This window comes from Clavelina lepadiformis, chromosome 6 (assembly GCF_947623445.1).
Source record: "Clavelina lepadiformis chromosome 6, kaClaLepa1.1, whole genome shotgun sequence".
In the NCBI taxonomy this organism is placed as follows: Eukaryota; Metazoa; Chordata; class Ascidiacea; order Aplousobranchia; family Clavelinidae; genus Clavelina; species Clavelina lepadiformis.
This window is the reverse complement of record NC_135245.1, coordinates 15,180,275-15,201,597: the sequence shown is the minus strand read 5'-3', so window position 1 is coordinate 15,201,597 and position 21,323 is coordinate 15,180,275. Positions and strand designations below refer to the sequence as shown.

The 21,323-nt window shown below is 36.8% G+C and overlaps 5 protein-coding genes across 8 annotated transcripts; 2 read left to right on the top strand and 3 right to left on the bottom strand.

Moving 5' to 3' along the window:
- Positions 1-27: 27 nt before the first annotated feature.
- LOC143461989 (uncharacterized) lies at positions 28-3,730 on the top strand. 2 transcript variants are annotated; one of them, XM_076959965.1, is made up of 7 exons: positions 28-907; positions 1,189-2,302; positions 2,377-2,462; positions 2,630-2,767; positions 2,840-2,918; positions 3,421-3,504; positions 3,573-3,730. In XM_076959965.1, the coding sequence occupies exons 1-7, from the start codon at positions 896-898 to the stop codon at positions 3,587-3,589; spliced, it is 1,530 nt and encodes a 509-aa protein (XP_076816080.1). In that variant the 5' UTR covers positions 28-895; the 3' UTR covers positions 3,590-3,730. The 2 variants fall into 2 exon arrangements, with proteins under 2 accessions (XP_076816080.1, XP_076816078.1); XM_076959963.1 differs by having other exon boundaries at positions 3,421-3,730.
- Positions 3,731-3,767: 37 nt separating this feature from the next.
- On the bottom strand, positions 3,768-7,251 carry LOC143462004 (uncharacterized). Of its 2 annotated transcripts, none has more exons than XM_076959987.1 (7): positions 7,105-7,251; positions 5,190-5,323; positions 4,932-5,013; positions 4,581-4,722; positions 4,353-4,515; positions 4,078-4,217; positions 3,768-3,997 (listed from the first exon to the last, which is right to left on the bottom strand). In XM_076959987.1, exons 2-7 carry the CDS (start codon positions 5,270-5,272, stop codon positions 3,945-3,947), a joined length of 663 nt encoding a protein of 220 aa, XP_076816102.1. In that variant the 5' UTR covers positions 5,273-5,323; positions 7,105-7,251; the 3' UTR covers positions 3,768-3,944. The 2 variants fall into 2 exon arrangements, with proteins under 2 accessions (XP_076816102.1, XP_076816103.1); XM_076959988.1 differs by having other exon boundaries at positions 7,051-7,184.
- Positions 6,225-8,349, top strand: LOC143462009 (sperm-associated microtubule inner protein 10-like). Of its 2 annotated transcripts, none has more exons than XM_076959994.1 (3): positions 6,225-6,576; positions 7,611-7,731; positions 8,069-8,349. In XM_076959994.1, exons 1-3 carry the CDS (start codon positions 6,536-6,538, stop codon positions 8,279-8,281), a joined length of 375 nt encoding a protein of 124 aa, XP_076816109.1. In that variant the 5' UTR covers positions 6,225-6,535; the 3' UTR covers positions 8,282-8,349. The 2 variants fall into 2 exon arrangements, with proteins under 2 accessions (XP_076816109.1, XP_076816110.1); XM_076959995.1 differs by lacking the exon at positions 6,225-6,576 and adding an exon at positions 7,313-7,438.
- Positions 8,350-9,378: 1,029 nt separating this feature from the next.
- LOC143463375 (double-strand break repair protein MRE11-like) lies at positions 9,379-11,429 on the bottom strand. The gene is made up of 3 exons (XM_076961843.1): positions 9,812-11,429; positions 9,626-9,690; positions 9,379-9,510 (listed from the first exon to the last, which is right to left on the bottom strand). Exons 1-3 carry the CDS (start codon positions 11,427-11,429, stop codon positions 9,379-9,381), a joined length of 1,815 nt encoding a protein of 604 aa, XP_076817958.1.
- A 2,227-nt stretch (positions 11,430-13,656) lies between these two features.
- On the bottom strand, positions 13,657-18,606 carry LOC143461982 (uncharacterized). Its single transcript, XM_076959952.1, has 8 exons — positions 18,415-18,606; positions 17,778-18,225; positions 17,311-17,430; positions 16,941-17,004; positions 16,695-16,827; positions 16,217-16,586; positions 15,613-15,981; positions 13,657-15,476 (listed from the first exon to the last, which is right to left on the bottom strand). Exons 1-8 carry the CDS (start codon positions 18,485-18,487, stop codon positions 13,937-13,939), a joined length of 3,117 nt encoding a protein of 1,038 aa, XP_076816067.1. The 5' UTR covers positions 18,488-18,606; the 3' UTR covers positions 13,657-13,936.
- Between the last annotated feature and the right edge of the window lie 2,717 nt (positions 18,607-21,323).

The following is a 21,323-nucleotide window of genomic DNA, read 5'->3' as shown; positions in this document are numbered from 1 at the left end:
TAATAAATAAAACTTTTTTTATTTTCTGCGATTAAATTTGCATCGAATTTCGATGCTTCTTTCATTGCTTGATGCTCGGTAGGTGATGATTTAGTTTCACCTTGGGTTATATTTGTTTGTAGTCCATTATTTGTGTAAATCATTGTTTCACCTGAACTTCTTTATGTCAGGTGCTGGATGAAAGCATTTTGTCCAATGAAAGAAGTGAAACTGAAATTTACAAACAGATTGTTTTGTGTTTCTTTGTTATTGAACAACTTTTAAAAATAGTGTTCAATCAATAAAAAGAACCTGGATGGCTGAACACCAAGATCTGAGCTGCATATACTTTGTAAAAATGCTAATGGATACGGGTTGTGGTTTTCTCACAGAATGGCAATGCTTTAAAAGTAAAAACAACTGTCACAGTGTTGAATATTTGCATTCGCTGAAAGTTTAAAATTTATGATTGGATTGTATCTTTTGTGGAATGCTTGTACTTAGTTTGGTGCATGATTGTTTTAAACACGTTGTTATATTTCTAAATTTGAATTTGTTTTGCAAATTCCTTTGTGAATTTCTGTGTGCTTTTTATCCTGTAATAAAATTCTCGTTAAAATTATAAGAATATCTAGTTTTGAAACTGCATTTGAATTTGAGATCGGCTGTATTCATTACCGGTATCTGAATTTGATTCAATAATGTTATACGTTCAAGATTGTTAGACCATAATCACATTGTCAATTAACACATTATTATATCTTAACTACTGTTTTTCCTTTTGTAGATGGTTGTTTAGGATGGTGAATATTCTGTGGGTAAATGTTCATTGGAAAATTTTGAATTGTATTTGAAACTTGGAATGATGTGTAAAAACCCTATTCAGTTACCAGATGAATACGGATAACTGAATGAGATGGATTTTATGGTAAGATAATTGGCAATTATAATCAAATGACTAATGAATTTCATGTAGTTTGGTTTTAACAACACATCCGATTGGTACTAATGAAAACTAGTAATCACTAACTAATGACATTAAAATTTGATTTATAATGACATAATTGTGTTGTTGAAGTTAGAAACATGTTTATGATAAGCCAATGAAAGAAGTTCGAACCTCAAATATTTATTGCACATAGAAGACTACTTTGTTGTTATAAATGTTTCATTTAATATTTGATAAAGTGCTCATGCTTTGATATTCAGCCTTTTCAAATCAGTCGTACATTACTGGAAACACCGCAGCAGGCTGAAAAACGAAAGCGACAGCAACGGTTATATATGAGAGAAAAAAGATCCAATGAAACTCTGGAAGAAAAGAAGCAGAGACAAGAGAAGCAAAGGCTGAACCGACGACTCCAACTGAAATCGGAAACTCCAGAGCAGGCAGAAAGAAGAAAACTTCAGCAAAAGATGTACATGAGAAAAAAGAGGGCATCGGCCACACCTGAGGAAGCTGCTGAACTGAGAGAAAAGAATCGAATTCGTGGTCGATTAAAAAGGTCACAGAGGACCCCAGACGAGCAAGAAAGCGATAGTCACTTATTTGAGGAAAATAAAAAGCGCAAAGAAAGAAAAACAGGTGTTGCTCTGAAGCAGTTGGAATTGGAAAATGCCAGACAATTTTTCGCTATCAAGCCTATTTTTTCTAACCTATCTCAAAGTCATAATCGAAGAGATTTAATAGACTGTAGTTCAAGAACTGAATGCCTTGCTGTTAGTGATGTTGATACACATCAAAAACCTACATCTGCAAGAAATGCAGATGCTAATATTAAGAATGAATTTTCTTCACTGTCAATGAACGTTGCATCAGCAGCTTGGTGCAAACCAACTTTTTTGGAGTCAAGAAATAAATTTGCGGAAGATATTCCTCTAGAAGAGCCTAATCTGCAGCAACACTGTGCAAATTTATTGCCGATTGATTCAGTAGAAGGAGAAACGTTGAAACAAAAAGATTTCTATTTAAAACAATTGATGGCTAATTTTTCTCACGCACCTTCCCCCAATTTTGCACACAAGTATTTGAAAAGTAATGCAGATAACACACGCAAAGTCTTCAATGGTAAAACTGCGAGCACTACACCAAGCAGTTTATTACCACACTCACAGCATATTAATCAGTTGTTTAACATAGCTTCGAAATTTGATTCAACTATTAAGGATTCCAGCGCCATTAGTTTGCAAGCTCATGCTGTATCCAGTACACCTGACGGCACAGAAACGTGTATTTTCCCACTTCAAGGGAATGAAATAAGAGATGTGCTGTGTTCAAAAGTGTCTCAAGACAGTTGCAACTTTTCCAGAGAATACAACAAACGTAAGTTCTTCGGTGATAACATGTAAACTTCAGCAAACACCAGACATTTTAATTAAAAGTGTTTGTTTTTACAGACTGTAAGGACAATGGTCAAATTAAAACTGTGGGAGATCGAAGTTCATTCCTGCATAGCCTGTCACCAACGATTCAGCAGGTTGAAGTAAGTCCAAACTTATGCTTATCAATTATTGTTATAGCTAGTGTATGTCTTAATAACATGGCACTTCTTTCTTATTTTTGGATAAGTATATAATGTTTGTGGATTATGTATGAGATAAATTTTTCAATGATGTTTTACGAATAAATTCCTTGCCTGTGTGTTGTTAGATTGATAAAAAAAGCTCATCATGTCGAGCAACAAACAATGATTTTCCATTACAAATACCAAGTCATTCATCATTTTTAATGAGGTTTTTACCAACTTCTGACTGTGACCAGTTTCTTGCCTTGCTTGGCCTAGAAAAGGTATTTTTCACGTTTTTTCTGAAACATTCCATCATGTATATTCCAGTGTCAGCTTTACATGTTATTTTATAGGCAGTTGATGAATTAAAGTGCAGTCTTCATGAAACTAGTCCTTGCCCACAGCCATCGAATCTATTCCAGTGTTTCTTGTGTGAGTATGACATAACTAAAACCACTTGGTAATCAGAGGTGGGCAGTACCCCGATACTGTAGTACCAGGCTACTGCATCGCGGTAGTTTTTCAGTACCCATACTGGTGTCATTGGTACTTTTGGAGAATAGTTCACAACCCTGTTTTGAATGAATTTTGTCAAGAAATTGTAGTCAGTGCTTTTCAAGTAATGATTTCAAGGTTTTGAGAAGTATGTTTTTCAAAATTTCATTTTGGTTAAACGTTATTGCCAACTTTTAGTGTTCGCTGTTCTTTTTTTAATCTACACTTGTTAATTACAACCGACTGCCCACCCTACTGGTAATTTTTCCACTAACTATTGTTTGTATTTCATAGACTACTTGACTTACTACATGTGTATGAAGTGTAGTTCTTCTGTAAGTGAATAATCTCTAAATTACATAAATGTTAAGTTATATTGTATGCTAATATATTCGTTCCAAGTTCAAAACATCATCCCGCATACATTGCATAATTTTAGGCGAAAGTGACGTTAGCGCAGAATGGAGGGTTATCGATTGTGAAAATCTCCTCTGTCAACAGTGCTTTGTTGTTATGAAAAGAAGTGAGGCGCTTGAATCTTAAATATTCTATTCATCCAGCTGAAAAATAACCAAACGTTTGCTTGTGTAGGATCTTTATCGGATTAATCCAGCTCTGTTTTTGCTCATACTTGCATTTTCTGACCTTTAGAAAGTGGCCTCACATTAATTAGCAGATTTGTAATTTTTATCTTTCTTCACACTTTTTCTTATTACCAACCAACACTTTTCACTGTCAGTGTTTTGCGTCTGAAGGAACTTTTTTGTGCAATGTTGTATTGATGTATTAATTGAGCGTGGTGGTTTATTAAGTGCAAAACTGTCGTAAGCATTACAAACAACATCGAAAAAAAGCATTGGGACAAGAAGTATTGTTATGAGAAAACGCGGATTAAATCTAGGTGCAGAAAGGTGTGTGAAGACGAATATTTTAGGTGAAGTTCCTCTTGAAAAGCTTCTCCTGTCACTCCAGACTTGATGCGCTTCCACCGCTCCACATTCTCCATCGATTAGTGACTGAAACACAAAGCAAACATATTCAACACTGCACGCAAATTTGCAAGCAGTCCTCATTTTCTCAACTATATCAGTCGTACCCCATTCTTTTCCAGCGTTGCGTGGACGATCGATATACCAGTAAACACCGTATGGTGCTGCGTTGTGATACTGCCGCGGTAAAGTAGGATCGCGTGGACCGGTGCGGTGATCTTTGGTTACGTACTTGTGTTGTGCGTACCTAAAGCATTAACACCCTGTCTAAGAAAGTGATATGCCGAGGTTTTACTGCTACTCCAACCGTAAATGCATCTAAGGACATAGTTGGCGTCGATGGCGTATTGTCATTTCCCCCTGTATGTAGGTTATCACTAACCTGGAGTACATGTTGTTAAGCGCTTCCTCATACATGGAAAGTGGATGCTTGTACTCCCTTTTCAATAAGCCAAGAGGTTTGTTTATCTGAAGATGCGGATGTTGAATGGGATTTGTCAAAGATGACTCATTTTCTTCCAATTCCTCCTCGATTTCTTCTGGAACTGATGAAAAATCGCATTACGTTCTGATAAACAGATTTGATTCACTCACAGTTCTCACTACTAACGGCCTGGTTTCTCAATTAGTGGTTGATGCTTCACTGGGGTGTATGGAGACCACGATGCTTCCCTGTTTACACTGTTAGCATGCGATCTTCTGTTGATAAATTTGCCTGGTACATAGGTGAGATCAGCAATATAACTGCGATTCTAACACAAAGAGAATTACACCGTTTAGCATTGGACCTAATGTTCATGCATGTCTGTTTTAAAGCAGTCTATAAGATAGGCAAAGAAGTTAGGTAACAAAGGTAAGTTTCTAACATGAAGTGTTATTAAGTCAACGCTGCTTGAATAGTTCCTTTCGTGCAATAAGAGTTTGTCAAACAAAACGTTCACGCAGCAATAAATCTACTTACAATGTTTGGAAAATAAACATTTGGTCTTTCGTTATTTACATTCCAAGTAACCAACCGAGGAGTAATTGGAACAAGTGCTCGCCTAAAATATTCAAACATTAGACTACTATATTTGACACGTAATTTCCATAGCAATGACGTAAAAATCAAACACGATTTGGCAGGCAATCTTCAAATTCCACTCTTTGCGTATTTCGCAATTATCAGGATCATTAGAGTACTGTCATCTAAGTTACGACCTGAGTAGCTTATACTTGCCTCTCCCGTTGTATGGTTTCCATGTCAAATCTTTTGAGAGCTACCACATCCGACATGGAGTTCATGTTCGGGTACGAATTCATCGTATATTTGCAGGTATTATTTCACTATATACGCACAGAACATCTTATCACCTAAAAAGATCGCAATCAGTGTAGGCTGTGACAATAAAATTACAGCTTGCAAAACTGCTATGCTACACAACTTCCTGGCTTTTTAAAACTGTTTCACACTTGCCTAAAAAAACCTACTTTAAAATGGCTGATATAATTGCTGGTAATTTGCCTTTCATTTATTGCGATTGACGCTATCTTGAGTGATGTCTTACAATCCTACCACGGTCTGAAGTGATATTAAAGGTTCTCGACAAATTTAAATGGCCCAGTACACAATAGCATATTTCGACATGTATTGTTCATAATCCGTTTTATGATATTTGAAGAACAACACATCAGCTGGCAAGGGATCATACGACGGTTCAAAAAAAGTTTGTATTTTTCCTAATACGACAAAATTTTTAGGCATTTCTTTTCTTAAGAAAGCACATTTAATTAAACATCTAACCATAAACGTTTAAAATTTAATACAGTATAGACGTATTTGTGAACCTTGAAACCGAAAAATATTTCCTAAGTAGTTCTAATTTTGAGCCGGCGTGTTATGTCTTTCTGATAATAAAGACGCTCCGCCTATTTTGTGTTTTTAGTACGTAAGACATAACCCGTCTTTTGTTCGTCCGTCAATGATATGTTTACAATAGGTTCTGCACGGGCCAGAATTGGTATTTTAGTAACCCGATACACAGTCCCTTGGTATTACAGGTTCAGAGGTGCTCAGCACAATTACTGGGTAAGAATCTTTCAAAACTCTTGAAGGTCGCAAGCTGAGGCTGCCTAGTATTTGAACAGTAATTTGTGTAAACTGAAGGACGTTATTTGTACTGCTGCTTTTTTTCCACTCTGCTTTTGTTATGGATTCGTTTGTGCCTTGAGTCTGACATGGAACCATTCGTGAGTTAGGCGCTGTGTACGGAACGAGGGCTTGGCAAGTATGTATTGTAAATGTTGCAAAGAGATGCTGGTAGCGATGGCCAATGAACCAAAATAAAGGTCAACGAATGACTCGAAATACCGTGCTTAGCTTTTAAAATAGTGCCTGAGCACACTTAGTTACAGAGGAAAGGTTAGTCAAAATGTGAGGTGTTGAGAAGTTTTTCACTCGGTAGACGCTAGCTCGCGAACAATGTGAAAGTTATGTGATTTTCACATTTTGCTGCTACAGTAAGGTTGTTTTTAAGCTTTATTTTTGAATAAAATTAGGGCGACATTGCTTACTGTTTGCAGAAGATGGCCCAACCAACTCTTGAAAGAGGAGCGCAGACCGATGTGTAAGTTAATGTCTAGTAATATTGCAGCATTACGCTCACTTATTTACAAGATACTATTTAAAAGAAACCGTAGATGGCTTTTTTCCAGAGAGCTAAGACACCCTCGCATTAGGCAACTTAAAGTTAAGAAACGTGTTTCGTTTGTTGCTTGCACAACCGGTTGTTTGTCGTGCTGGTTTTAAACGCGCTATTTATAAAATTGAATAGAAACATATTTAAAATCTGCAGTAAACTCCAATTCGGTTTTTATTATTCGCTAATTCGGCCTTCACTCAGAAAACTTTGATTTGGAACAAGTTTATTTCTGGATAAATTAAGAAACTCTGTAAGAAATTTTACAATGAAATTTTTGCCCACGCTTAAAAAAGGCCAAGTTCCAACCCAAAGTTTCTTAAAAAAAGAATTGGTCATAGATGTACTGTACATATACCGTAGAGCCAATACCTTATTTTTAGTTAAATTAATATCAATTACCCCAATTATGTCCATAATCCATAAAAAAATGCCGATGTTATGATACATTCGTACCTCAGTTGATATCTTGGTCTTGTAGGTTTGCATTCCATTAATCTCAAAACATCTTAACCCGTCTTGCCCAGCAGGTAAAAGAGTGATAATTTTCCCTTTTTAGTACGATTGCCTCTCCAATACAGTTCATTATTATAACTAAATAAACTTTATTACGTAACAAAAGTTTTGTCTTTGTTTTCGTAAAACCATTGGAAAATTTTGGATTATTAAAACAAAACTTGTTACGAATAACCAAGCGACTAAAATGAAAATTAAATCTAAGACATAGCAAGCAGAGCTAATTATAACGTAAAATGGATAACGTGAGGGAAAACAACGAAAATGGTACGAAGTAAGTTATTATAACCGAAAAATGCTTTCTCGTATCAACCTTTTCCAGCTGTTTGAAAAATGTGAAGGCTGCAGTCATTATGACGTTGCTTCTAGCTTTTGCCCTTCAGCAGACGTTACGTAACTCATTTCACGAAATGTTCATAAGTGGAATTATTTACTGTACATCATAGAGGCCAAAACAACTCAATCATTCAGCACTTGCCCAGCTTTTCAAGGCTACATCCAGTCATCCCAAAACTGTACGTACCGGAATGGAAAACTGACATGGAAAACAGAACTAGACTTATTCAAGTAAGTTACAGTGCACTATATATATACTGTAGTCATTTTATTGTCTATAGCTGCTTCGCACTTCAACATGAACGTATTTAATACGAGGTCTATGCAATATGCAATAGCAATACCTGATCATTAAAAAAACGCTCTTTTCCTTCTGTGCGCAACAGCGTTTTGTCACAGAATGCGCACTGTATCGCCGTTCAACGCTAACTTTTTTAAAGCTTTTATCACTACGAGGCAAACAGACAGTATAGTCAATAGTGAGTATACTTCACTTTCTTTTATCTGTTTTACTTTAGAAAGTCTTTGTTCAACAAGGTTATCTTGAGTCTTGACATTAAACTCGCAGAACGCAAAGCTGGCTGGAATATATCCCGGACCGCACGATGAGAGCCTATTTCTCGAGAAGCGTGAGAGACTGACGCACGGAGAAAAACGTGGTTACGTGGAGACGAAGACCTTATCACCTGACCGGAAAACCTTGCTGCGCCCTTCATTCCCTTCTCACATGTCAAGATATCAGAGCGGATTGATGTACCGACGTGATCCATGGGAAGAATAAGAGTTTAATTTTTCATCAAAGTTCAACATCAGTATTATAGCGAATTGCAATATACCTTGGAAAATTTTTAGATGATAATCAAAAACAGAGCTGCATTTTTATAATAGAGATGCACAAATAGCCTAACTAGGATCTATGCGTTGGTAGTTTCTGTCAATGAGAAAGCTCAGGGTTTTTGTACAGAACAAGCAAACATGCTTTTCGAAGAGTAAATACTCAGTTAGGCTACAGCCGTACTTTTGAAAAAGTTTTCAGAAACGTTACAAAAGCAAAAAATATTACAAAATTAGGCTACAACTAAAATGGATTCAGACCACCATAAAGTCTATATGTGGTTATGCTGTGAATTAATTTATGATAAAATGCATGTGATGATGTTTAATTTATGACAAAAACTTTGGCTAAAATTGATTAAAAGCGAAAATAAAACTTCAAGTTGTCGGAGTGTAGAACAATTTTTTATATTAAACCTGAAAATCAAAGCATAAAGTCTGTAGTAGAATGGTTTTTGTTGTAATTGCGTGTCTATCATTACCACAAATTTTACCTTAATTTACAGTACAGTGGTATTCTAGGCTATATTCTGTTGGGTTCTATTTAATCTGATCTGATCCGAATCCAATAAGCTTTCAGAAGGATTGTGTGTCCAGTTCAGAAACACTCCAGACTTCTTAGTTAAACGTACTTCGTAATAAATTCACTTTTTCTTGTAATTGATTTAATTTACGTTCTAAATAAGCACATAACATGCGAAAGATAAGTAACACATAAGCTCCATACATTCAATTCATTGAACATTCTGTTATTATGTAGTAATTGTAGTTAGTAGTAGGCATTTGTTACTATATACCCGGTAGACATTCGTTTATAAACTCTACATATGTTTCTGAAAACATTCTGTTCAAACTCGATAGACACTGGCGCTACGACTTCGAAGCTGATGTCTGTTCACGGTTGTTGTATACAGGTGAGCGAAAAAATAAACAAACAATAAATGCTTTGGTATGGCAACGATGGTCATGTGACATCTTGCATTGTCAGGTTAACCAATAAGAAGCAGTAAACACTTGTTCATTTATCTGTATAAAGGTTAATGTCTATAAACAATCTAAGATTTGATAAGCATTCATGAATTTTAAAATCATGTTCCATTTGTCGTGTAAAACTTCATAATCTAGCAAGGGTGATGATTGATGAAACATTTCTTGCAAGACACGGTCCAAAGTCCGCTGGGTGACATTACAAACATGCGATAGACGTCATAATTACTATAGTGTGCGCGCACTCCTCTCTGCTCATAAACTTAGGTGCGTTTAATACTTTTTCTTTGCTAAACTACTTAACATGGTTATATAGCCTATGTGTTAATGCATATTTCAATATCGATGCTTCCATAGAAGGATGAAATCCTGTGATGTGTTTGGAAGGTCTTACAAGTTAGTTACAGACTTAGATTCAGAATCAATACAGATATTGCCGACTCTGAAGTATCGAAATGCTCACTGCCTCACTGAATTTTTTATTCAAGACGATTTTTCTTCCTTGGAGGACCCTCGTAGGTGGAATGTGAGGTCACTGCTATCGAATGATTATCATTAGACTGTGCTCTGTTGTGTGGCAAAGAAGTTTTGTTTTTGTCCTCAAAGAATGCAAAAGCTTTAGATGATATTTGCTCCCGGCTTCCACCCAGATCTAATTCCTTCAGATCGTTAATAGCTTTACTGGTGGCCTTATTGCAGCACTCTTCAATCGCTTTTTTATCGTCATGGTAGACAAATTGGATTAGGGCATCGTTTAACTGGCTTGGGTTGAACATCTTGGTCTTTTCTTTATTGTCCTTGAGATATGTGTGCACAAGATCTTCTACGTTTAGTTTTTCTTGACACAAATTTGAGGTATCGATTCTATTATCAGCAGGCAACAAATCCTTCCTCGGAAAAATATGGATGATTTCATTTGGATTTGCAACCTTTTTCAGCAGTTGAGCATCGATTCCTTTAGCAGAGATTGATTCGAACCCAGTGGCATCAACTTTAATCCTCACTAACGGTTTACGTCGTTTATTTTCTGCTTCATGGTTAGTTTTCGAAATTGCTGATTTTATTTTTTTATTGTAAACTTCAATCACGGTTTTCTGAATCATTTCGTTATTTTGCGAGTTGTTTATCTTTGTTTTAAAATGTGGGTCTATGAAGTTTTCCAAAGTAATTGTTTCAATATGCAGGGGGCGAACGGTCTCTAAAGGGATGGGTATCAAATTGAAATTGTCACCCTTAATCTCCAAGATTGCTACATGTTTATCCTTGGACTCTGATTCTCGTAAAGAAGTGGCAATTGAACTGCCAGGTTGCAAAACACGTGACTTTCCGGGTTTCCAATCTCTGTCGATTTCGCATGCATGCTCATGTCCCCAGACAATGAGGTTTATATCCTCATCAATGAAGTTTTCCGGAATGAAATCTTTTGTTGCAATGCTCCCACGATCTGTCCTGTTTTGGTGAAGTACAAATAATTTGAACCATTCACCAGAAGCACCTTGCTGAATAGGTTGAAACTTAACTTTCTGTTCTTCAAACAGCTCATGTAGCCTTGTATCTGCGACGTAACCCAATCCGTATAAAGCTAGCTTCGTTGTTCCTTTTTGAATGCAGATTGGATCGATTTTAACTTCTTTAAGGTTTGTAGACCTCCCAAAATGATTGAGATAACCAGCAACACTCAAGTGGTCAATGGCACTGAAATAGTCTTTACCCCTCAGGCAATCATGATTTCCGTGAATAGAAAATACCGGTATTTTAACCTTAATGTTATGATTTTTAAAATTAACTCCTTTTATGGTTGACAACGATGAATGACCGAAATTAGCGTTCCGTTCACCTAAAATTTCTATCTTAGTAGCTCCGTCTCCAAGGCAGTATTTTGCAAAAATGTTCATTGTACGTAGTAGGGTGCTGATCGACGGCTGGCTTTTGTGAAACAGATCTCCTCCTAAAAGCATAAAGTCGACGTTATTCTTCTCAGCAATTTCGAATATCTCTACGCAAGTATTAAAGGAATCGTCGCCGCGTATACAGTCGTTTTCTTTGTAGCCGAGGTGAAGATCCGTTGCTATCAGTATGCTCATAGTGTTTTCATCTGTAGTCTCCATTTCAGCTGTTTTTATCCAAAAGTTGTAATTGTCTAAACTAGTAATACAGACTCCGACTGCGCAATCAATTTCCGTAATCCTTTGAGTTTCAGCTTGTGCCTAGCCTATAACACAAGCTCTGAATATTATCAACAAAATCGAATTTATAGAAAGGTTTCATTGCTCTTCATCTTGCGTAGTAGGATTAATCCGTTGCAGGTATATTCATGTATTCATTTGTTCATGAAATTATACCTACCCTAAATAGCATACTCTGTAACTCTAAAACTGATGCAGAATATAAATTAAATACAATAAATAAAAACTTGTGGACCACCTTCTACATAGCCTTATCCGTTTATAAGCGTGACGATAGCTTTGTAATGGTAAGGTGGGTATATGCAATGTTCCCTCTAAGCTGCGCAAATGCGTACTGCTGACACGGTCTCCGCGCACAGAAAATCTGTGTTGCACACAAGAAAAAAAACAACCTGAATTAAAAATAGAATAAACGCATAATAATGGCCACAGTGCGCCCGTGGCACGTCTGATGTTGCTCTCAGTGGTCCAAGGGACCGCTCAGGGCGTTAGTGTGTTTGCTCAGACTCGTGAAAATTTAGAGGGAACATTGGGTATATGGCACCTGAACTTGAAAGGTTGACCCACTCACTACTATGTTTACTTTTTGAAATGTTTATTGCGGGTGATGATATATGAGTCTCATAAGGCCGTATAGTCTGCTTTTCTCACCCTCAGACTTAATTGTTCACCTTGACGGCTTATTGTCTTGTGAAGATGACAATAAAGTTTTCTATCTTGACACTGAACTTCTTCAAATTGAATTCAGCAATGGTTACACAGGAATGACAACTGTATATACTGATTATACTGAAGATTATACAACTGTATATACTGGTTATATTCTTTGAACGATTACATTATCATAATTCATTAGCACAGTAACATCATCAAAACGTCCATGTTACTGCTATTTTCCTAGTAGAAGAATGAATGAATAGCTGTGCATAACTCACGCAATATAGGCAGGCACGACATCTATGTCACGACTCAAACAGAAAACAGAAAACAGGAAACAAGAAGTTTTCGGTAAGCAATGTTATCTATCATTAACGTCACGTTTGGTAAAGCAGATGTCTGAAAATAAGAATTCTATACTGTATATGATCTGTATATTATAATATTATCACAACTTCATTGCTAGAAGCGTTTCATTTTTATGCTTTATTAGCTTTTTCAAATTTGAGATTGTGAAGCGGAAAACTAACTTACTCCATGGTGACTTCACGTTCTGGTTACACGTAGAGTGTAAAGTGAAATACACTGTTAAAACCAGTTAATCATTTAACCAGTAACAGGATACACAATTTCATTATTTGCTTCGTAAAAATTGTGGCTTGTTTGGTCGAGGTTGTTTGCACAACAGGTGTATATTTACCCAAGCATTTTATTTCTTGGTTGAACCGTTTTGTTTTTTGCTTAGGATTCTTGGTAGCCAGTGAAGCGCAAGATATTGGGCATGACAACAAAATGGAACTGTAGACCATTTTGACTATAACAACGTGATTATCAAAAACACAGGATTTTTTCTTATAACTTATAGTTTACTTTTTGTCCATATTAGTTCTTTAGCCAGAAGTTTCTCGAAAGAAATAGGAAAAGAACATAACTGAATTCTACATGGCTGGGACAGGGTTTCACAAGTAACTATTTCATTTATCCACAAAAGGTATACATTACCGCTGACACAACCACTGTATAAAAGTTAAAAATCTTTATCCGATTTCACTACCCAGCAACATATCTTCAGAAAGAATTCAAAAAAGTTTGTTAGAAAGTGCTGTATTTGTGTTTGCTTGTTCTGGAAATGCAGGAGTCACTTTTCCAATAATTGAAAGAGATTGAAGTAACTATGGTTTAATGCAATTAAAGAACTTAGTAAACTGCGCTTCTTGTCCACAGGTATAGGTCTAAGTCTCTTTTTAAAATGTTGTTGTTAGATTTAATGCTGTATTATGTTTCAACTTATTTTTATTCCTGAATAACTGTTTGTGTCAACAGCGGCAAATTGCTAATGGCCGACTTATGTTTTGTGTGGAACATAATCAAGTTAAAATTTTAAGTTAGTCGAAAAAGTAATTAATGTGAAGCTAATATACATGTACTTTTCAAAACAAATTATGACAGCATTGGCCACAATTTAATCTGCAGATACATCTTTAACAAGCAATAATTATTTATTTCTATTATTTATTTTTCATCATTGACTTTTAGTTACAGAACAGACAATATTACGCACACGCATTTACGCAAGAAAATCTTGTAACAACAACTTTCAAAGTTTGCATGACTCTATTATCGGGCCGATGAGATATCTACGTCTTATTGAGAATATTGATGTAGATGTATTTGTTGTGGCATATCAGGAAAAATGCTCTCCACTTGTATTTTGGTAAAATTTTTTCAAGAATCTCAGAGGAAATTCGTCATCATCGACCTCGAAGTAATAGTCATACAGTATTTTCCTCTATTCTAACCGTCTGTACAACATCGTCATCCGATTGACCCGGATTTTGTTGTCTAGGCGTTGACCCTGTAGGACAAGAAGCCGTATCGCTTTTCTCTTCCGAGCGAAATACCTTCCGATAAAGTCGTCTCAAATACTTTGAGGTTATATCAGAGTACAGGAACGGGTTCAAGGCGCTATTAATCGGCAGCAGTATTACAGCACTTACAGCATAGGCTGTGTCTGGAATGCTTGTACCGCTCAGATGGATGAAGCTCATGATGCAAATGGGCACCCAACAGCAGAAATCGGTTATTACCAGACGAACGACTCTTCCCTGTAGTTCTTTCATGCGTTTGGTACGTGTTTGGCTTACTTGGTTTCGAGTGGCGGTACGAAATATTATCCAATAAGCAATGCAAACGTAAATAAATGCTAAAAAGTTAAAAATTATAATACCAGCAGAATAGCCCCATCCCGTTTCCCCAACTGAAGCAAAAAATTTGGGTAAACAAACGCTGTTGTCGCTAAAATACCCAAAAAAACCCTTGATTTTTATCTCAGGATAATTTTGCTGTAGATAATCGACCATCGAGTACCATGAAGAGTCTGAAGAAAAATCTTTTGGAATCGGATGCAGAGCAGCTAATCGCTGCACGAAAACAAACATGGACTCCTTGCTTCTGGATTCAAGATTAGTAAAGTTAGTTGGTATCCAAACTTCAGACACGAAATAATCAGCTAAAACAGGACTTCTAGGCAAAACGCCAATCAGAATTGAAATAAACCAAGCAAAGCAAAGAGCAATAGTCGGAATCTTTAGGCCAATATCGTTTGTCTTAGTTGGATTTAGCACCGAATAAAGCCTTAATGTTGTTAGAAAAACAAGGATGATTACTGAAACCTGGCTTGATGTCAGTGCCAGGCCACCGATTCCAGCACAAGTGGCGCCGGTCCTCCAGCTTTTGTCATAGCGGCAGTATTGTCCAGAAAATTTGGTGCTTTTCACAGAAAGCGAAAGAAGATAAATTCCCATTAGACAATCAGCTACTGAAAGATTGAGGAGTAATATATAATTTGTCTTGGTAATCGGATTAATTTGTTTCGTTACGCACAAATCTTTGACTGTGCCGATAAAAGTGACCAGATTGCCGACTGTTGCAAAGATTGCAATTATCCATGTGGTGGCACGAAAGCCAGCCGAACCCAAGAGCTCTTTTCGGGACGACAAAACGTTTTCATCCAGGTCTTTCGGACATTCGTCGCTGGAATCGCTGCAGTCTGGTTTACCGTCTAATTTGCTCTTTATTGGAACGGAAAATGGGACTTGGTTTTCACAGTAAAATCTATCCGTACAGTTAAGCTCGTCAGACTTATCATCGCATTGTAGTATTCCGTCACAAACCAGGTTTTTATCGATGCTGATTGCCTCGCCATTTTGGCAATAATGACGAGACGGGCATCCCGTTTCTTCTTCGAAGATTCGCGGGCTGCAAGGCGACCATTTCCCGTCACAGATTTTTCTGACATCAAAGTAAAGTGCTCTGTAACAAAAAGAATGTATACTATAGCTAAATCAGCTTTACTAGTAGCTTTAGATTGTTTTTTAGTGACTTTTTAGTAGCTAAAGATTGGAAACAGAATTTAAAAAACTAGTGATTGCTATTTACAATGACTTACGTTTTATCACAAAGAAATTCGAAAGGTCCACTTTTCGATTTAAACAACTTCTTAATGTTACAAAACATAGCCGTTTGATTGCACTTATCATTACATTCGTCTGACAGGTCGTGACATTCTGGTCGTCCATCACACAGCACTGCTGTTATGAGACTACCGTTATTGACGTCACCAGGGCACAATATCGTTTTTTCATTTTGTCCCATGGTAGTCTCGCAATAAGCTTCATCAGCTTTTGATGTTCCACATTCGGGTGATCCATTGCACACCTGTTCTAAATCCAAGCAAACTCCGTTACCGCAGTCAAATTGTCCAGGAGGGCAACCACAACTTGCTGGAATGTGCACAGACTCTAGGACGCCTGACTGACTACAAACAAAATATCATAGTGCTTTGTTAGCTTTAATATCTGTATTAATGTGAGTATTTCGTTCCTTTACAGTTTAGTTTTCCGTTCCCTTACAAGTACCTGATAAGTACTTAGAAGTTATAAGGGTCAAATATAGCCAACTATAGTGTAAACTGAACACATTATAGTTTGTTGATCATATCCTAATCTAAGTTTAGTTTGGTTTTACACTTTAGAGCAGTGTACATGACATACCTAGAGTTTGTTTGGTTGCTATTAGCAGCTAAGCACACCGACCGACACAATTCTTCTGCTTCTGAATTTAGACACAGACATTCGTCAGACATGTCGAAGCAGTCAATCACTCCATCGCAGCGCTGCTTTTTATCGATCACTAGTTTTTGATCGAGACAAGTAAAACAATGATAAGATCCGTTTGCATTGCAGTTGTCAGCAAAGTCCACGCACATTGCGTGGTCGCTGTCCACCATCTTTTGGGGCAAGACACAGGTGTCGAAGTTTTGCCCAAGTACACATCTGAAGCCGTGTCCATGTCGAATTTCATCAGTACCGTCTTTGCAGTCTGGTCGCTGATCACACACACTGTAGTCGGCAAGGCATTTATCTGTCAACAAAAAACTATTTGCTACAACCAAGTATAAAGAAATAACGCCCTGCAACTGGTACAGCATTTTGACACGAAAGCTACAGTCTGTTACGTTTAAAATCTTACCTTCATCGCACTTAAAGTATCCTGGCTTGCAGTTGGCATCCGGATTGCAAGCTTTTTTTGGCCAGCAGGCACCGGAGCAATTAACTTCGTCGGAACCGTCGATACAATCCACCACTGTATCACAGACTTGTTCCTATAGACAAATTTAATGTTGTTTGCAGATGCAATGCAGTGCAGAAAATTATTTACACAATCTTCGACACGTTACATTTGTTTTAAAAAGAGGTGATTCATGTCAGCACTCACCCGCAATATGCACTCTCCGTTTCCACATCCGAAAAACCCAAGGGCACATGATCCGTTCAAGCATCTATTTACGTAACAAGTATGGACCTTTGTTAAATTTTCTGGAGTTGTGCTTGAGAAGTCGGATTTGAGATTTTTATGAATAATCTCACAAAGCAGTCATGCTCATGTTTTATCATATTACAAGTTATATCATTATATTACTTACTGTAAGTTGATTGTACATGAACATAAGTTATTAGGTTATACATCAAGTTATTTTATGTTATACTTGAGAAACGTTTTATTTTACACTTTAGCAATACTTTTAGCATTTACACGTTTGCGTTGCATATAAGGCATAGGCTACTTAAATCCAGTCAGGTCATACCTAAACGGCGGATAACAATTTCCATCGCAACGTGCTTCATCGCTTGCGTCGCTGCAGTCTGGTCCTCCTCGGCAAACTACTTGCTCATTCACACACTCGCCGTCGTCGCATTGCCAGTAGCTGGATTATTTATTCAAAGAAAACACGACTTAATTAGTCAAAGCTTTTAATCCATAAGAACATTACGAAATAATACGTCGTTAAGTGATTATTATATGAGTCTATGATACTCTCAAAATATTTCGTGCTAATTTGGAGATTTATTTATATCTAAAAAAATTATTGTTAGTTGCCTTATTCATAACAGTTTTAAAAAACTTCTAAATAAAATACTAACCACTAATCAACATATTTTGCTGAAAGTGTATATTGAAGCATTAGCTTTAGGCAAGGAACGGTAATCAAAGATTTACATATACAAAGAATGTTAGAATTTCTTCATAGATCTTTTGATACATTTTACCCACCCATTTTTACAGTTCCCTCTGAAACAACGTTCATCAGGATAGCAGGTAACATTTGTCTCTGCTGAGTAGCTATTCTTCTCCCACCAAAACCCGCATTGAGACAGCAATTCCTTACACTCTCCGTTACTGCAATGGTGATACTGGGGCAGGCAAGTGGTTTTATTGAAACAGTGGTGCTCAGGCCAACACGGTCTGTCCTTAGCCCACGCCAATATCTTTTGCTTAGCTGCTTCCAATTCTTTGGCATAATCAGAAGCGTTTAAGTTTCTTACGTATTGGGAGTAATTAGTGTTCGAGGTATTTGCGAGGTAACCCCGACAAGGAGCTTGCTTGTAGTGGCATTTTTGGTCGCAGCACATCCGATAATCAGGTTTACATCGCCCTCCAATTACGTCACAGTTAGGATCTGTGTGGTTGCATTTATATGAAGTGCAGTCCATTGTCTGACCTGCATAAACCAAAGTAATGTGAAAAATGTGCATATTGTAGTGCTCCCACTTTCCTTGCTGTTATTGACCACAAACTGTTAATGGTTAACGCTGATGTAACACAGCAGTCTTGCTGCACATGCAGCTTTTATGTTGTTAAACATTTGCAATAACAACAAAACTATCTGTTATTTTGGTAATTTCCTCACCTTCGGACCCTTGTAAGGTGGTAAAAATTATTCCAACCAATACTCCAACAAGCACCTTATGTTTCATCATCATTTTAAGTTTTCTGAACAACAATTTCTTTTAACTAATTTCTTATAATAACAGTGCTTAACAGATTAAAATAATTTACAACTAGCTATATTAAACGCCAAGTTAACAAACAAATCTAGACACCGATCTTGGACTCCCCATACTGCAAGAATAGATGATGCGACAGCATATAACCATTAGAAGTTATTTTTTCGTCAAAGTTAGAGTGTGTCCCCGACCTTGAAGGAACGTTTAAAAAAAATTGACCCAACCCAATATTTACAACGAAGCAAGAAAGAAGCAAACAGTCATTATTCAAGGAAGTCCAGGTGGCTATTTATTATGCTGGGCTAAAGTAGTTATTAAATATTTCTGGTCACGTTTTAGTGTGATTGTCATGATCAAGGTTCAGGAGTGATCAACACAAAACGATGGCGTTGCCTTTCAAACCAACAATTAATGACTTATACTGTACATCGACTCGCTGCATAAGTGTTGTTTTCTGGAAACATATAACCAGGCACTAACTTTACATTGAAAATACAAAGTCTTTGTCTATTGCTGTCTTCTAATTTCCTAATGATTTTACCGTAAGTTGCAGCAACACAAACAATTTAATAAAACAATACAAAAAATAGCAATTGGAACATAGGCCTATATAGCCGAATTCAATTGCTGAATATTAAACCCTATTTTCTATGGAAGATCCACAGGTAAAGTGGATGCTACATTGTTGCTGGTCATGACGATTTGATCCAACAAGACCGTGATTTGTGTCATTGACATTTCGCATCATCAAAAACAAACTTCAAATATTTTACTACCATCGGTGTTGAACCCGATAGCAATTAACAAACTAAGTTTGGAAAAAGCAGCATTAAACAGAGGTTTATTCTCACGTACTTTTATCATAGTAGAAAATTGTTAATGCACGTAACACACGACCGAACGAAGGCAAGACTTGGTTGTTCTCACCGTTGTTCATATTGACGGAAGTGTTGAAGAATTTTGTTAATAAAAGGAAAAGCTTACACCCGTTGCTTAATTGATATGTTCATTTATTGAGAAAAGACCCTTTCCCTGAATACCGTCTAGGCTATAGGGCTGTGGTGTAAAAAGTAGTTGCTTAAATTTTTAATCTGACACATAATAAAGCAGCATCATAAAAGGTTGGCAAGGAACTTATTGACGTTTCTGTAACAGAAGGACGAAACTTCAATTGACAGCGTTGATTTTGCATTTTTAGGATCTTTTTGTATTTAACTCAGGACAACCGAAACAAACACTTCCATTGACGACTTGCGTAAGTGCGGTTAGTTGTCACTAGAAATAGGCGCGTCAGACTATCTTCACACAGCTTGGACAAACCTTTAGTACAACTTATATTTACCATAGCCGAGCCCAAAGTTAATACTCACGTTTTGACTTATGTTGCGTGTTAAGGTTTCGTTAAAACCTCAAAGTATTTTAATTGCTCGTTTCTTAAGCGACGCATAATGATAGAGTTTACGTAGTATGATGGCGTCGTCAAAATACCACCGCCAGGAAGATATGACTAACAAGCATCATAAACAGCTATAAACTATACAGCCTTTTCTGGAACTGAAACGTATAAAAATTAGGCTAATTGTTTGAAATATTCCAAGAAAATGCTTACAACCGTTTAGAATCATCTCTCCAAACATGTTAATTGCAGTTATGTTAATTTGACGTGTCCAACTATGGGTTATGTCCCTAAACTGAAGTTGTACACTTATTTGCCCTATATTTTGATTGCAAAGATTAATTAACTACATCATGTCCTTCGGCTGTACGTTCCTCATTCTTCCTTCACAAACAAATTTTTCTTTTTGGGGTAACTCATTAGTCTATTGGTTTTCTCTAACTAGTCAGCTTTTTTATTTCTTCTTTGTGATTTTATTGTCGAAATCATTTGTCATACGCGATAGAGTGACTGGCCTTAAATGCAAAACTTAATCAACCAGCATACTGGAGTGAATCTCAGCGTTTCCACCTCCACACTGCGTTCAGGGTTTGCCGTTGGACGTTGAGGGGATACGACTTTTTACTTCATCAACGATGAATGTGATCGGTTCCTTTGGAACAAGCGCAGACAGGATCCATACCAACATAAAATGACAGCATTGGAAATCTACTGTTAACATTACAGAAACGTCAGTTCAGATCCTGGACGTCCAGTTGTCCACGTACAAACTATAGGGTAAGGCGGAACAAAACTGATTCCTTCTTTTTTAAATTGTTATATTCAAATTTCTATTAATGAAGTTATGCATTCAATTCGTCAGCCAGACAAAGATATCAATACTAAATAGTAAATACTTTCCTTGAAAGCCCAATAGAATAGCTAGGTCTACTAAATTGCCATGGTTCATTGCGTAGAATACAGCTATACAGTATGAACTATAACTGTTTGCCTACATTGGCCTAAACGGATACAACATCCCGTAAATTATCGATAAGAAAACGCTTAAGAACATTTTCTAAATTTTTTTAGCCCTGGTTGCTGATATAACCCTTTTGCTCAAATTTGGGATGGTTCAAAAACATAAAAATCGAAAAAGATCACTAACGTCTGTTCTGACAATCAGAAGATAAAAAACACAACAGTTTTTTCACAAACCAATCCTAACGCACTATTTTCGTGGACAATGGGGTTAATGTGACCAACGTACGAATTAATTAAGTTGTTTTATTGACAAGACAAATCATATGTGTTGTTAAATATACATGAGTAAGTGAACGGATGGTCTTTACTTCACGCATACATGTAGGATCTAGGGGCGCTTTTTTATTTCCAGAACTGCTGCCTGCTCTGTACATGAGTTATCATTGTAAACGC